An 18,123-nucleotide genomic window follows, 5' to 3' on the forward strand; every position below is an offset into this window, starting at 1 on the left:
ATTAATGGCTCTGGTGCCGCAATTATGTACCAGTGATGATTTTGGCTTTACATTCATGTACTGATAATGGTTCTGCTGATGCATATACAGTGGGGAAAAAAGTATTTAGTCAGCCACCAATTGTGCAAGTTCTCCCACTTAAAAAGATGAGAGGCCTGTAATTGACATCATAGGTAGACCACAACTATGAGAGTCAAAATGAGAAAACAAATCTAGAAAATCACCTTGTCTGATTTGGCAAGATTTATTTTTCAAATTATGGTGGAAAATAAGTAATTAGTCACCTAAAAACATGGAAGATTTCTGGCTTTCACAGACCTGTAACTTCTCCAATAGGCTCCTCTGTCCTCCACTCATTACCTGTAGTAATGGTACCTGTTTGAACTTATCAGTATAAAAGACACCTGTCCACAACCTCAAACAGTCACGCTCCAAGCTCCACTGTGGTGAAGACCAAAATGCTGTCGAAGGACACCAGAAACAAAATTGTAGCCCTGCACCAAGCTGGGAAGACGAAATCTGCAATAGGCAAGCAGCTTGGTGTGATGAAATCAACTGTGGGAGCAATAACAAGAAAATGGAAGACATACAAGACCACTGATAATCTCCCTCGATCTGGGGCTCCACGCAAGATCTCACCCCCTGGGGTCAAAATGATCACAAGAAGGGTGAGTAAAAATCCCAGAACCACATGGGGGGACCTAGTGAATGACTTGCATAGAGCTGGGACCACAGTAGTTATCTGCGGCTCTCATGCCCAAGATTTCCAGCCCCACAGTGTGAATAAATCATTAGCGACTGTGGGGCGGGATCTGTGGCCGCGCGATATGAAGGCCAGGATGTGATCTGAGAGCACGGGCATGTCGGGCAGCGCTAACTGCGCATGCCCACGAAACTATAGTACAGCGCAGGCGCCAGCATTTCAAAAGATAACTGAGGAGGAGGCGCCAAATACGAAATGACTGATGGATGCGAGGCGTCTGTTAGAGGGGGAAAGACCTTGCCCCCCTGTCAAATTTCAGGTATTTTTGAACAATTTTATAAACGATTATTTCTGCGGTGGAACGGAAGCTAAGTAACAGAGCCACCTTGATAGAATGCAGCATTAGTGCTGCACAAGGTGGCTCTTTTACTTAAAAACGCCTGTGGGGGGGGTGACAGGTTCCCTTTAAGCCAGTACATGTCCGAGCCCGTCTGAAGTTTGCTAGAGCGCGTTTGAATTATCCAGAAGAGTATTAGAAGAATGTCATATGGTCTGATGAAACCAAAGTAGAACTGTTTGGTAGAAACAAAACTCGTCGTGTTTGGAGGAGACAGAACGCTGAGTTGCATCCAAAGAACTCCATAACTACTGTGAAGCATTGGGGTGGCAACATTATGCTTTGGGGCTGTTTCTCTGCAAAGGGACCAGGAAAACTGATCTGTGTACATGAAAGAATGAATGGGGCCATGTATCGTGAGATTTGGAGTGAAAACCTCCTTCCATCAGCAAGGTCATTGAAGATGAAACGTGGATGGATCTTTCAGCATGTTAATGATCCCAAGCACACCACTAGGGCAACGAAGGAGTGGCATCATAAGAAGCATATGAAGGCCTAGCAGGTCTCCAGATCTCAACCCCATAGAAAACCTTTGGAGGGATTTGAAAATCCGTGTTGCCCAGCGACAGGCCCAAGAAATCACTGCTCTAGAGGAGATCTGCATGGAGGAATGGGCCAACATACCACCAACTGTATGTGCCAACCATGTGAAGACTTACAGAAAACGTTTGACCTCTGTCATTGCTAACAAAGGATATTTAACAAAATATTGAGATGAACTTTTGTTAATGACCAAATACTTATTTTCCACCATAGTTTGAAAAATAAATCTTGCCAAATCAGACAACATGATTTTCTGGATTTGTTTTCTCACTTTGACTCTCATATTTGTGGTCTACTTATGATGTCCATTACAGGCCTCTCTCATTTTTTTAATTGGGAGAACTTGCACAATTGGTGGCTGACTAAATCCTTTTTTTCCCCACTGTATCACCATAATCATCACTACATGTGTGGGAGAGAGGGTCCCCGCCGAGTATCCGGGTCGGAACCAAGGGGACCGTCACCTGGGTTTCGGGGGCAACTGTTTCCGGGGACAGAGTTCAGGGACGGACCGTGGAGACTGACAGGTGGGCTGGGGGAGGAGCCAATATAAAAGGGGCAGGGAACGCGAGTCACAGTGAGTCAGCAGAACGAGACAGAAGGAGCAGGAGATCGTGGGAGCGACTGAGAGCCAGAGCGACTTACCATAGCCAGGAAGGAGGCCAGAGACAGGAGAGATAATCCCCCTGGACATCAGTGGGATGGCGCCGAGACGACCGTCCGAGAACCGCTGCCCCGCGTCGACCAGCGGCCGCCGCCGCCTTCCTCCAGCCCGCGGCTGAGGCCTGCCCGCGGTCACTCGCGGCCGTTGCCGCCTCGCTCCTGCCCGTGGCTGCGGCCTGCCCGCGGACACCAGTGGCCGCTGCTACCTCACTTCAGCCCGAGGCTGCGGCCTGTCTCCAGCCACCCGCTTCTACAAGTGGCCGCGGCTAGTTCTGTGCCGTCGGCGGCCACCTCTGTCCCGCTCCAGCCCGCTGCAAGGGCCGGGCTGTTGCTCGCTGCGGGTTCTCCGTTGCAGTCGCTGGCTGCGCAGGTGACCTGCCAGCCGCCACCCCGCATCACCGCTGCTTGCCCCTGTCCTGTTTTCCCCAGAGCATTGGAACGCTCGAAGACTACGAAAGATCTTCAGCGGCTGGGCCCAGCGGCTGCTACACCGAGGAACCATCGTCCGGGACGTCAAGCCAGTTAAGTGACACTGTATAGTTAAGGACCTGTAGTTGGCCATACCGCGGCCCTATAAAGTAGTGACCGGTTCTGCTGGACTTAGTCATGTTCTTAGATTTCCGTGTTGTCTTGTATTGAGTCCCTGCGAGGACAATTCCTGTTATTTGTTCGGTTGTTTAGAGCAGTGGTCCCCAACCTTTTTTGCACCGGGGACCGGTTTCAAGCAAGACCATTCTTCCATGGCCCGGCAGGGCGGGGATAGAGGTGTGGCAGGGGCGGGGCTTTGGTCATAAGGGGGCGGGGCTATGGACACGGTTGTAGTGTAGCAGTGCATACTTATAATTAAATAACATTTATAATGTGACTCAACTCACCATAGGTTTTGAATAAGTGCTCCATCACCCCCTTCTCCCCATCATTGCCTTCACCCCATCACTCCCTTCTCTCCATCATTGCCTTCTCCCCATCACTGCTGTCTCCCCATCATTGCCTTCACCCCATCATTCCCCTCTCCCCATCATTGCCTTCACCCCATCACTGCCATCTCTCCATCATTGCCTTCACCCCATCACTGCCATCTCTCCATCATTGCCTTCACCCCATCACTGCTGTCTCTCCATCATTGCCTTCACCCCATCACTGCCATCTCTTCATCATTGCCTTCACCCCATCACTGCTGTCTCCCCATCATTGCCTTCACCCCATCACTGCTGTCTCCCCATCATTGCCTTCACCCCATCACTGCTGTCTCCCCATCATTGCCTTCACCCCATCGCTGCTGTCTCCCCATCATTGCCTTCACCCCATCACTGCTGTCTCCCCATCATTGCCTTCACCCCATCACTGCTGTCTCCCCATCATTGCCTTCACCCCATCACTGCTGTCTCCCCATCATTGCCTTCACCCCATCACTGCTGTCTCCCCATCATTGCCTTCACCCCATCACTGCTGTCTCTCCATCATTGCCTTCACCCCATCACTGCCGTCTCTCCATCATTGCCTTCACCCCATCACTCCCCTCTCCCCATCATTGCTTTCACCCCATCACTGCTGTCTCCCCATCATTGCCTTCACCCCATCACTGCCGTCTCTCCATCATTGCCTTCACCCCATCACTGCCGTCTCTCCATCATTGCCTTCACCCCATCACTGCCCTCTCCATCATTGCCTTCACCCCATCACTCCCTTCTCTCCATCATTGCCTTCACCCCATCACTGCCGTCTCTCCATCATTGCCTTCATCCCATCACTCCCCTCTCCCCATCATTGCCTTCACCCCATCACTCCCTTCTCCCCATCACTGCTGTCTCTCCATCATTGCCTTCACCCCATCATTCCCCTCATGGCCTTCTCCTCATGTCCCCATCTCCTCCAGGGCCAGGCTACACAAACACTGACCAACACACACACACACACACACACAGACACACATGTACACACATTATACACACACACAGACAGACATACACATACACACAGACACCACCTCTCACCTCTCACCTGCCCGCCGCCCGCGCTTCCTCGCACTGACACAGCAGCGGCGCGCTCTCCTCTCTGTGTCAGTCAGAGACAGGAAGCGCGGGCGGCGGGCAGGAAGCTGGACGGGTCCTTGCAGCTCCGCTCCTGCTATTCCCTCTTGCAGGCAGCGGAGCTGCTTGATCGCTCCCTGCCCGCCGCTAAGAGCTGCTGCGCGCCGCCCCAGCCCCCGCTATGCCACTGACCGCCCCTGGCTCACCTTGTGTCCGCGGACCGGCAAGGGCACTGCAGCGGCCCGGTGGTTGGGGACCCCTGGTTTAGAGTACCCCTGCGGATAGTTACCTTTAAAAGTTATTACTATAAACACCAGACCATCTCGCGTCTCGTCACTGCATCCTGCGTACCTGCTTTACCACACATGAACATAGCACCAGAACAACCATCACTACATGAATATGTCACCAGAACCAGAATACATCACTAGTTTTACATCATCAGTTTTGTGCAAGCTGTATTTGTCGCATCACGGACTCATAAACCATCAGACACATCCCTGTATTTGTAATGGGGGTCTGTTTGTTTTCCATTAAGGTATTTGCAAAAAGCTGGACACCTTAATGGAAACCAAACTGCCCCTATTAGAGTTAAGCCTTATTAGCTTCCATAACTATCCTTGGGTTTCACATTTAAAATACATAACGTCAGAGATGAATATAGCTATTTTTTCTCCTGTCTTGTGTAAATGATCTGCAAAAAATGACTGATTCTGTATCTAACTTTGAAATTGCACTTCCTATTAAGTCACATTCCTAAATTACAACTTTTTTTTAACTTTTGATGCTATTTTTTGTGAAAAAGGTAACAATTCTAGTGGAAGTGGTCATCAGAGTTTGCTACCTAAGGCCGCGTTCACTTGTTGCATTCCCGTGCGGTCGGCGGGCACGTCAAAACAACGCATCCGCATGTCATGCGTACCCAATGTTAAAGATAGACACACAGGATGCATGCAGAAGTAGGCGGAGTTTAACAGAGGAAGTACGCAGCCCTCCGCAAAGCCCCCGAACGCTATTGTGAGCTTATTCTAACCCATCGGAGGGAAATGCGGAAGGTGCATTAGGCTTTTTGTTACTTTAGTCTGTGAACCATTCCTTTGGTTTGGGATGGGAGGAGGCACCATTGGCTTCAAACTTTGGCCCGGCCCTGGCCCCAGTCACAACTATCATATTGGATAGTCTGTTTCTGGGGACAACCAACCCCTTTCTAATTGCCCTGGTGCCTTAGGCAGTGAACTAATAGAGAGAGGGTGTACATCTTTGAGGAAACAAAACAACTCTTGCTGACACTAAACCCCAGTAGGTGTAAACCTTTGTCATGGTGTGGCTGACGAAGGTTTACACCAAAATGCGCGTCAGAGTGGGCGCCACACATGCTAACCAGACCACACAGGGTTGTGTGACTTCAGCTTTTTACATGCTGTGTTTTTCTATCTGCAGATTTTAATGCATTAATATCAAATCCCCAAATTCCCTTTACACATACAACCTTTACCTATAGGATTATTATGGTATATACTGTGCACTGATAGGTTCTAACTATTTCCGTCTTGGGGATTTTCTAGCATTGTCACGTATATAAGGTCGCTTTGTATATTCAGACCCTGATACTTTTTCTACCATTATTGTGGCTTCTAATCTGCCTATAGTGCTGTACCTAATTATATTTTATGTATTTATACAGCACATCTTGTCCTTGCAGCCATTAAGTCTATATATTCAGCCATTATTACCTTGGGTGTTTTTTAGAATAGTACTCTCCATTGTGATGTGTGTGCACCTGTCTCTGTAGTGCCACCATTATGCCAACCATGTATTTCATTGTTGGTATTTGTATCTTTTTGAATGGTTGTTTTTTTTTTCTTGTCTGGCAGGTACAGTGGGGGAAAATAAGTATTTGATACACTGCCGATTTTGCAAGTTTTCCCAACTAGCAAAATCTGCATTGTATTAAACACTTATTTTCCCCACTGATTATGTGGTTGGTATATTTATTGGGAACAAGTTCTTACTGTCATTTAACCTACCCACAAATAGTATATTGCCTCATCCAAGACTGTTGTCTATTATGTCTGTTCCTGCCTCAGCGCTATGCAACCTTTCAGCTGTATAGTAATATGTCAGTAATATGCATGCATTGCTATGTATTATTAACGGTGATGAAAATATGCACCTATAATGAAACGTCCACTCTACATTTTGAAGGAGCGGCATTATAAGGGCATGTGAGCACGGTTTAGGCTGCAGCAGTGTGTCATGCTGTATAACACAGTGTCACTTTGAGTTCTCTCTGCAGGCATTCTAGTTTTCCTCTTCTTGAGATCTCATGTGACAGCTCTTGCTACAGAGAGAATATCCCCCACAATTCTTGAAGGGAAGACTTTTATAGAAACATTACCCTGCGGGGACCAGACAACTAGAATTCAGTCCCAGAATCTTTTTCTTTACGGTAGTTGTTGAACAATAAGACTAGTTTATTCATGCCGACGTATCTGTACGAAGATGCGCTCACAGCTCTGTAGACCTGCGGTTCAGAAATCTATATATTGGAAGCTCCAGCTTTGGATTTTGCTAATGGTGGGACTGTGTAGAAATATGATAAATTTACAGTTTTTATCATAGTAGTCTTCAGTGTCGGACTGGAGTGGCAAGGGTCCACCGGTAACATTTACTCTGAGGGCCCACTGTTCAGCTACATGCATATATTACATTACCTTCATTCACAAATTTACTCCTGCTTCTATAAAATAATAGACTAGGTAGCTTGTTGAATGAATGATGGGTAAATGTATTAGGCCAACTAATGCTCATATTTGGGAGTAAGTGGCTCACTCCTGCACAGGGGCCCACCGGGGGAATCTCCTGTTCTCCTGTGGGTCAGTCTGACCCTGGTAGTCTTATACAATGTCATAATAATTAAGATGCACACAGAACAATATAAAGGAGGTTGTAATGACATCGATGTGATTGGTGGTATTGGTGGCTATCTAGTAGGGATAGGTCCTAGCGAGTGTGAGAGTGTTGTGAGTTCATTTTTCCCTTCATCATTGAGGTCTGATGAACTCCCTCCTCTGGTGAAGGAAGGTAGTGAGACTGATTACCAAACACCTGGGCAGCTAGATGATAACTGGGTGGCTGGAATTGAGGACTGGATATAAGGCTGCCGACGCCCTTCTTCCTGGCTGGTGATTTTCCTGCTGGATTCTTGGAGACCAGTCTGATTCCTGCATCTCAAAGCTAAGTTTTTCTGCTCTGCTTTGTACTCTTCAGTTTTGTTTTTGTTTTGCCTTGTTTTTTGGGAGTTCTGCCATCCCCGGACGGGGGTGAGCTGAATTCCATTTTTGTCTCTGATCTGTTGATCTTTTGCTGTGTCTTCAGAATATACCTGAGTGCTGATATAGTCTTTTGAAGCCTAGCGACTTCAGGGCCAGTTTTTCCTATCAGTCGGTTGGCTCATTTTGATAGGGTTTTTGCGGATGGCAGACAGCAGCTTTCCTATCCTGTCCTATGTAGTTAGCTTGGGCCCCATCATTTGCTCAACCTATCTTTCTATCTGTGTTAGTGTTTTCATCTTGCTTCACCGTCATGATATGTTGGGGGCTGCCTATTGCTTTGGGGTCTGCTCTGGGGCAGTTTAGTTTTTCCCCTTTCTGTCTTTAGGCTATGTAGTTCTCCGGCTGTGATCGAGGGGTCTAGGGCACCGTAGGAACCCCCCACGGCTACTGCTAGTTGTTGTGGATAGTTTCAGGGGTCAGCAATCTGATAGCTGCCAACCTCTCTGGTTTTTCTGGACTTAGCTGGTATTTTGTTTTTTCCTTTTTCGGTGACTCATCATAACAGAGAGGGTTTATGTACGGTTGTTTGAAAGGAGGGATCTTCTCACCCTTGGGAAGAAATCAGGCAGATAGCTGCTATTAATTAACACTTGTATACATACAGTAAGAATATTCTCAAGTTTAGGCATCATATTTATGGGTTTACTCATTTTAAAGAAGAGGACTGATGGTTTGGGTCCTCTTGGAAAGTACTTATTCTTCTTGCATTGAGCTAGGTGCTGTAGGAAGGCTTACAGACAATGATTCTTGGGAGAAACTGTGCAGTAAGATCTCCTTTCAAGGGACAACATTTTTTACTACAACCTGAAGGTAACTACGCAGTAAGTCAACATCCAACCAATTAATGTTTTTTAAAAACCCTAGCTATTTTTCGTTTTGCATTCCCTCTGCACAGCCATGAGACAGCTTGTTTTTTTGGTGGATGAGTTGTAGTTTTAATTGACACCATCCATCTTACCAAATTTCCAAGTTTGGTGAAATGGTGAAAAAAATACAATTCAGTAGTTGCTTTTTGGGTTTCGTTTTTATGGTGTACATTGTGCTGTAGAAATGATTATTCTCCAGATTAGTTTTGCAGAGTTTTACTTGCTAAAAAAATTATTCTAAATTTTTTAATAAAACAAAATTGTCATTTTCTGAGATGTGTAAGTTATTTTTCTGTTGATGGACGAGGGCTATTTTTTTTGGGCTCACCGCAAATCAAATAGATAAGTACCCAAAAGTAAGCATGAATTCATTGAATAGTACTCAAATTATAGATACCGTATATACTCGAGTATAAGCCGAGATTTTCACCCCATTTTTTTAGGCTGAAAGTGCCCCTCTCGGCTTACTTATACCCGAGCCATGTCCCGAGGGTCGGCGGGGGAGGGAGAGCGCGGCTGTCAGATCATACTCACCCCTTCCTGTCGCGGTCTCTGCAGTCCCTGCTTCTCCGATGGTCTCCGGCGCCACAGCTCTTCCTGTGTTCAGCGGTCACGTGGTACCGCTCATTAAAGTAATGAATATGCACACATTCATTACTTTAATGAGCGGTACCACATGACAGCTGAACACTGGAAGGAGCTGCTGGAGACCATCGGAGAAGCAGGGATGTGCAGAGACCACACCAGGAGGGCGGGGGGAGCCATGCGATATTCATCTGTCCCCGTTGTACCGCCGTGCGCCGCTCTGTCTTCCGCATCCTCTGGCTGTGACATTCAGGTCAGAAGGCGCGATGACGTGGTTAGTGCGCGCCTTCTGCCTGAACAGTCACTGTAGAGACCCGGAAGACAGAGCGGCGCGCGGCGGTGGAACGGGGACAGGTGAATATCGCAGGTGTCGCAGCCCTGAGCCAGTGGCGACACTGGCACCTGGCCCCCATAGCGTGCCGGTGTCCCCGCCTGCTCAGGACACCGGCACCTGGCCCCCAGCGACCAGAGGTGAGTATGTAATTTTTTATTTATTTTTTTTAATCGCAGCAGCATATGGGGCATATATATCTATGAGGCATCTTATGTGGCCTTCAAGATATATGAGCAACATATGGGGCATTTATATCTATGGAGCATCTTATGGGGCCATCAACCTTTATGGAGCAGCATATTTCGCATATATATCTATGGAGCATCTTATGGGGCCATCAACCTTTATGGAGCAGCATATGGGGCATATTCTATGGAGCATCTTATGGGGCCATTATTCACCTTTGTGCAGCATATTGTTGAATGGAGCATCTTATGGGGCCCATCATGAACTTTCTAGAGCATTATATGGGGCGTATTTTGTATGGAGCATCTTATGGGGCCCATCATGAACTGTATGGAGCATTATATGGGGCTCCTGATTCAATATGGATATTCAAAAACATTTAACCTACTGATGGCTCAATTAATTTTGCTTTTATTGGTATCTATTTTTATTTTTGAAATTTACCAGTAGCTGCTGCATTTTCCACCCTAGGCTTATACTCGAATCAATAAGTTTTCCTAGTTTTTTTGTGGCAAAATTAGGGGCCTCAGCTTATACTCGGGTCGGCTTATACACTAGTATATACGGTTGTTATATAAAATATATCTTTTAATGGAAATATAGAGATAAAAAATTGCATACATCATGATGCACAACAAAATGTTATCACCCCATATGTCATGGGTCTATAAATTATGAGGAATGGAAGAAGGGAAAGAGAGATCACCCTAATAGGTTACTATATAACCCCATATACATCATACATAGAAAAAAGGGGGACCAGTATGCATATTTCTCGACGCCTTTTCCCATAAGTTGGTTCTTCAGGAGAACATACTGGTGTACCTCCCTTAAAATGGAGAACTTATCTTAGAAGTCATCAGGAAGACAGCATGGGAGTAGTGCCCATCCGCATATGTCATGGAGTCGATATCCGCCATGTCTAATTCTCCCTATTTTTTTTTTCCATACCGAGCACATATTCTTATTTACACCACTTATTTATACCATTTTTGGGTATGTATAACGTTTGATCTCATTACATATTTTTGGGGAAGAGTGTCGTACAAAAACAGCAATGTTGATTTTTCAGTTTTTCTTTTTTGGCATTCATCATACAGTTTACATTTTACGTTTTAATAGATGGCACATGACGATACCAAATATATATTTTTCTTTAATCTAATTTTGAACTGGGAAAATGGGGGTGATTTTTTTTTTCTATTTTTTAGAAAAAGTCCCCTTAAGGGACTTGAAATATGAAATTCTTCAGTACTACAGTATTGCTGTTTATAATTGAAATTATGTTCTCCTATGGAACCCAACTAGAGGCTTTTCTTTACAGGAGGTCTACAATGATAGTGATGGGGCCTTCAGCAGACCCCAACTGCCATGGTAACTCATTGGTTCCCTGAGATTGTGTCACAAGGAGATTAATGGAAGCTGGTGCACAAGAGTTCAGGCAATCACACCATTTACATGCTACTGTTAGCATTTAAAAAGGAAACATCACCTATCAGTGCTAGCTCCAGTCATTGCTGTTAGAGGCAGATTCTGGTTTTATAGCACACAGAGCATCTTACCAGTGTAGAGCTGTCTCAGCTCTTGAGCCCCCTCTATACATCCCACATGCAACCGGTGACGAACATGGAAGGGGTTAAATGGAATTCTTCATGTACAATTATTCGTTATATTCCAACACATTTGTGGGCTTCCCTCATCTCCAAAATCCCATAAAAAGCAAGGCCTCACAAGCTCTGTTTGCTGAATAGTGTAAAAGTTTAAAACTGAGGACTATCAGGAGATCCTGATAACTTCAAACTGCTTTTTTGTTTTTTTTTAATCTCATTCATTCTTTTACTATTTCTGGAAAATGGAATTTTCCTTTCCTGTTATATTATTGAAATTTTCTAAATAAAGAATATATACAAAATGGGTTGAGCTATATTGGCATTAACAAATTCAAAAGAACTCCGTGTTTTACAATTCTCAAATTGCTCCAACTGTAATCTCCTCAAAAAGCAATTAAAGAATTATAATAATAAAGCTTTAAAAGTAGCTGTCACTAGATGCATGCTGCCCAAACCACGAAGGGCATCACTCAAAGCTTGGCTGATCGATTGAGGCCATGTATGTGTGTCTCTGAAATGCTTGTCATATTTTAGGGAAAACATACTTTAAAGGTTCCTGCACCGCTCTAGGTGATTGACAGGTCTCTTCTTTATGTACACACATTGGCAGGGCTGTCGATTAACTAGAGCTGTGCAGAAGAGAAGCTAGGTGGGGGCGCAGCAGTCTAGTCGGGTCTCTGTCTGCAGTGCCCTGCCAGCTCTTCAAACTGTGATTCAGAGGAAAAATACCTGGCAGTAATCGTGCAGCCAAGTTCTGATTTATTCATGCTGCCCATGGTTTGGGCTGTGAATGGCTTAGGGTCATATAGCCCCATAAGCAACAAGCTGTAATAAATTGAATGTTGCCACACTATTTTATCTTAGCAATCATTAACGGGGTTGTTCACCAGCATACTGTATATGAATGATTATTTTTGGTCTGGGTCCCTAGAACAGAGGACCGTCTGTGAATGGAGCACTAGTGAGTGGGAACCAAACTCCTATAGACAGTGAATGAAGGAATTGTTTCTCGTGTTCACCCTCATTTTGCTCCATCAAAAGAGGACTTTAGCATAACATGCCAATCATATATTTATCACCTATCCTGTTTATTGGTAATTATGTTTATGTGAGGCAACCTTTTCAGCAATTTATGGGGAAAATTCTGTGAATCGTAGTAGATGGGCTAGCCTTCCCTCCCCATATGCATCAGCGAGCCTTGGATGTCCATGGCACTTTCACCAGTTGTCTTTCCATGGACCACTTTGGGTAGGTAATTATCACTGCTACCAGGCACCAGGCTTGGACTGGCCCATAGGGGAACAGGGGAATCCCCCCGGTGGGCCTCTGTGCAGAAAAGGGCCCCCAACCCCACTGTATGGGCAGTACTTGGCATAATTCACATGATTTACTCTGTACAGAAAAATGCAACATTTCATCATTCAGTAACCAAACTACCCAGTTTATTATTATTATATAGAGATATAGGTAAATTTGTGAATGGGGGTTAGTGTAATATTTGTATGCGGGTGAAAAGTGGGCCCCCAAAGTCACTGTTACTGGTGGGCCCTTGGCACTCCACACTGACTGTTACATATCTTATTTATGAGACCCAGTTGTCTAGCTTTCACAGTTTGATCTTTGTGAAAGTCACTCAGATGCCATTTTCCCTACTTCCAACACATTAACTTTATGAACTGATTGTTCTCCTATTGCTTAATATTGTCTGTCCTCTACTTTGACAGCTGCAATTGTTAGGAGCTAACCAATGGTCTTCACCTCTTAGTGGTTGTATTATTTTCTGTGATCTGTATAGTTTTAGTACAGAAGAAACTAGGTTCCTTCTTCTCTACCTTAATTATAGCTTCATACTCAGTTGTAGCAATCATTGTCTTGACATTAATAAAAACTTTAAGCTGACATCACATGCATATGTCATTAGAAGTTTATTAAATCATAGTACGCTATATAATAAATTAATTGTCAAGTTAATGTTTGCAGCAGCTAAAGTTTGCTGCCTTGGGCTCGACTCAAATAATTTACGATGTGACAAAAATATCGGTTTTGTTGTACGGGTTATTAAGTTTATTTGTGCTGTTAACACAGATAGAAGATAAAAGAGAAAAAGAGAAAAATATCTATTTTGTTTTAATTTGAGTCGGATATGTATCGGTTTGCCGCACTACTACTGCCACTAAATTGCCTAAATTGCTGCCCATTATGTAGTATTAAGTCCTGAACTGAGATGCCATCCAGCGCTCATCGTGTGCTTGTTATTAGCTATTCTTGTCAGTCTTTTGCCTTTTCATTCTTGCAAGCTGCTGTAATTGGCCCCAACCCCCAGTCAGATGCTGGCGCTGCACAATTTCCTCGCTCCTGAAATCCTCGATTGGAAGCAGCTAGTTATATGTGCATTTATACTCTGGGTCTAGAGCATATGCTGCTAAACAGAGCAGAAAGGAGAAAAAATAAAGGTCATTCCATCAGCATCAGAGATGAGGATCTTCCTCACTACCCAAATGTGTTACGCGGCTGTGATTAAGGTGGAACCACTACCACAGAAATAGATCGCTTCTACAAGTCGATGGCTGCTTAAGCAAGGTGGATCCCGGGGAGCTGATAGCTGGATCGTGTGCTCCGTTTCCTCAATGCAGCTGCATGGATATGGAACATTTGCCGTTAACCATGAGAGGTGGCTCTTCTCTAAGACCATTATTGCAGTTACCGTGAGGAGGAAATGTAAAAGCACCAAGGCTGCTGCCGATTGAGCCAAAATGGAATAATCAACATCGCATGGGTGGCAGGAGAACCCTGTATGGGAAGGTGACATTGATTCTGGGGGAAACCCTGCGCTTGCTTCTTTGTAAATATCTGCGTTGGCTCTGTGAATAGAGGGTTAAAAAACTGCACCATAGTGAGGAGGCAGCGTCTGCACGTGGAATAATAATAACTGCGGCTTCTCCCTGTTCCTATTTTTACACCTAGTTTACAAGATGCAGGAATTGGCTTCATCCTAGTCATCGACCGAAGACTGGACAAATGGACTTCTATAAAAGCATCGATACTGAGGATTGCCGTAAGTCCACGTTGTTGTCCCATTTTTATGGCATCATACCCTATCTGTAGCTTCCTGAATGTCTTCAGAATTGGGTGCTGACGTTGCTGATCATTGCGTGTCATCGTTCTCCAATTCTGGAGGCCCATGTGATCTTCTATACAAATGACTATTCCGCCTATTTAATTTTTTGGTTATTTTGATTATGACTTCAAAGATACAGCCAGTGCTTGTAATATCATGGAATAATAAAAGGTCTGAATTGGAGCATAAAGATCAACGTGAAATTAAAAACTACATTAATAAATGATTTTACTTGTAAATATTTTAGTACTTGTTAGTATATCTATTACTAGAGCCTTCCAATGCTGCAGGAACTAGAGATTCTGAGGCCTACGTAATTGTAGACCACGTCACTGATGATCTGCCGTAGCTTTGTGCTAGAATGAAAGCATTACAGTTCACCTTCAATAATTAATAACTACGATGTGATCCATTTAAAGTCTATATTTTTTCTACAGGTGGGGAAAAACCTCACCAACATTAAATACATGGGGATCACTAAAATGGAGAGAATGCTAACTCAATGAGAGTATTTTGACATATACATTAGATCCCTGCCTTGAAATTGTTATGATCGGTCAAAAATACAATGGGATTGAAGACTGGATTAAGACGATCCCTCACCAGATTTCACAATACAAACTGCATACAGTACTAAATAGAATTCCTAGACCTGATGAGGCTGGTATACTTTGAAAATCCAAGTCAGAAGGTCAATATAATCTTCAAATTAAAAGGAGCATTTTATGAATACAGAATGAAGTACTCTCTTTAATGTACAGTACAATAATGTCCAGTTCTTTATATTATTATTAGTTGGGGGGAAACGTTCAAACAGGATTATATAGCCATTCTGAAATGGGTTTTTTTTACGTAAATACACCAGCCTTTTCAGGTCTACAAGATGTATTTAAAAGGAATCTTTCAGGACCAGAAACGCTATTTACCTCCTAATACGGGGTTAACCTGCAGGTAAATAGCGTTGAAATCATGCCTTACTGAAAGTGATGCTACAGGGAGAAAGTTAACTTAAAATCTTTAAAAAAAAAAACATTTGAGAGTGCTTCTTTAAGGATCTGGAACTTAAAGGGAGCCTGTCATTTAAAAAAATTCTATTTACCTGCACATATAGTGGTAATTAGCATTTAAACCTTGGAGCAGTGGATACAGGAAGTAAAGATGTCTTATTGTCCCTGCAGCCCCTTGCTTCCAGTCCCCGAGGTGGTGCAGGGAGCAGGTTACAGTCACCTGTTACTTTAGTGAGCACGCTGTAATCACTCCCTGGCACTTTGACTGTTTACTCTGCATATGCTGTCAATCAAAGTGCAGGGGACAGATTACATTCCCCTCACTGTGTAGTGATCAGTGACTGTAACCCGCTCCTTGCATCGCCACAATGACTGGAAGGGAGAATAAAACCTAATTTAGGCGCTATAGCCGCTGCTCTAGTAAGCTGGTGGCTACCCAAGGTCTAAATGTTATTTACCTACAGATTACCCCTATATATGCAGGTAAATAGAGTTTCTCAAGGAAACAGGTTCCCTTTAATAAAGGATGATACTTGGAGCAATATGCTTAATCAAAGCGGCCATCATTTCTTTTCCGCACACAGAGCAGACAGTCATTTCACCATTGTGATAAGCTGCTGCCAGAGATGTCTGCCAGGGGCTTGTTTATCTCGCTTTACTGAAATAAATACGCATGCTCAGCCAAGTCATTGTTCATGCATGTTTATGGTGGAGCTGAGGAACGATTATTTGGCTCAAGTTATGAATTGGCTTTATACCGTATTGACGTCATTTTCTATGTAACTTAGATACTTTACTTTTTCTTCTGCACTTTTTGTGCAGAAAATCTGCTTTTTACAGCTCAAGCAAAGTGGATGTAATTTCATGAACGCTCATACCGACTGTGCATTTAAGAATACTGTTGAACTGTGTGCCTTTTGTGTGTTCTTATGTTACACACAATGGCATTTTTAGTGCAGAATTCCAGCTTATTTACACAACAAAAATCATAAAAAAATGTTGTGTCAAATATGCACTAAAAATGCATAAAAAAAGGGAAATGCATATAAAAATGCCAGCATACGCAGAAAAAAAGCACAATATTTTCATGTGTGGGAAAACAGCCTAAGGATTTCCTTGTGGAAGCGCTGGTATTATTTAAAAATTATCACAACAGAAAAACTTGGAGTTATAGAGACCTAATTCCTTATAAAGTTTTGAACATGTGGTGTAAACTGTCATGTTAGAAAACCCTATTAACCAGCAGATATTTGTTTCATCTGTAGATTAATAGTCACCTGAAGCTGCCAGGCGCCCACACCGAGTGCCCCACTGCCTGAAGGAAATTAACTTTATTTCTCCTTGCAGCCTCCAGCTTTCAGTCATAGGGGTGCGGCCAGTGTGACTTCAGTGACCTCCCAGTGCATAGTGAACAGCTCACATTAGTTATGTTATTTATTATGTTTTTTTTTCAATTGGTGTCCTTTATGTTCATCTTGCATCTTATAGGCATCATTCCCAGGGAACCTGCAACTAGTTATTGTTTTGCGGCCATCAGGAATACTTCAGCGAACCCTGTCAGACATTGCATTCAAATTAAACAAAGATGACTTTAAAATGAAGGTACCGGTAAGTGAAAGGATATGATGACCAACTTTTTTCATGTTTTCTAAGACTTTAAAGGGAGTCTGTTCAGCAGGTTTTTACTATGTAATCAGAGGACAGCATGAAGTAGGGGTTAAAACACATATTTCAATGATGTGTCACATGTCAAGCTGTGTGCTGTTGTTTATTTACACTTAAGGTTTTGTCACCTGTTGATCATCATTGCCCAGACTATAATAGCTGCAAAAGTGAGTGAAACCTAGTCTGACTCCGCCTTCTTCTATGATAAGCAGCTCACTGTCAATAGACTATGTAAATACAGAGCCTGGTGTGGGCTGGAGTTAGCTTTTTCAGCCCTGCGGCATTGCTGAACCTAAGAACTCTGTGTCAGAACCGTTGCACCCGGTAACCTAAGTGTTAAATCATTGGATTCAGGGTCTCTTTGCCTACATCATGCTGCTCTTAGATAAGCAAAAGCTTGCTTACAGATTCCCTTTTAGAAATATGAGTTCTTTGAATATTGGGAGCTACTGCATTAAGTTTAAAAACCTAATGTCGAGCTAAAATTAGACAAACCTGTCTAGGCCAGACAAGCGTATTTTTGGCACATTTGTGCTCCCATATTACCTATGACAATTTTGTTGTGATAACCCAAACGGATAGCTTCCTAGTGAGTGATCAATATCCAAGTATGTTTGTTAGAAAGATGGGAAAGTTCTGTTATAATAGGGGGGTTGAACAAGTCTATTGATGCCGATTTAGTGTTCATTCCCTACTCTCGGTGTAGAAAGATCAATATAATAACTGTTGAATAGGCTATAATTTATTTACTAATCCCACGTTGAACCATTTCCCAGACAATCTCTTGTATTCCTATTTAATACTGTGAAACGCTGACTGGTAAAAGTTGTAGCGGCAGAATACTGTTTGTTTCTGTGAAATACATAAATGAACTCTCACCCACACTTCTGGACCATGATCTTTGTATTCTTTACCCCACCCATGGTATAGTGTAGCTGAAAGCGAATATGTCAGTAAGATCAACCTCCCCAAATCTCCTAAATGGACATTCAGGTCCTATAAAAGTGTTGTTGGATTTATTTTTTTATCTTCTATCACATCCGTCATTTTTGAGACATGAGCTTTTGAGTGTTCTGTGAGT

General features: G+C 43.6%; 1 protein-coding gene across 5 annotated transcripts in view; it reads left to right on the forward strand.

The window, feature by feature from the left end:
- The window catches only part of MCF2L (MCF.2 cell line derived transforming sequence like), a 309,764-nt gene that overhangs the window by 224,799 nt on the left and 66,842 nt on the right, over positions 1-18,123 (forward strand). For all 5 annotated transcript variants that reach the window (XM_073556853.1, XM_073556852.1, XM_073556854.1 and 2 more), the window contains 2 exons: positions 14,217-14,307; positions 16,866-16,985. In XM_073556853.1, the coding sequence (XP_073412954.1) occupies positions 14,217-14,307; positions 16,866-16,985 (211 nt within the window). The remainder of the gene's footprint in view (positions 1-14,216; positions 14,308-16,865; positions 16,986-18,123) is intronic.

This window comes from Dendrobates tinctorius, unplaced genomic scaffold, assembly GCF_039654945.1.
Source record: "Dendrobates tinctorius isolate UK_male_01 unplaced genomic scaffold, ASM3965494v1 ptg000240l, whole genome shotgun sequence".
Taxonomy (NCBI): Eukaryota; Metazoa; Chordata; class Amphibia; order Anura; family Dendrobatidae; genus Dendrobates; species Dendrobates tinctorius.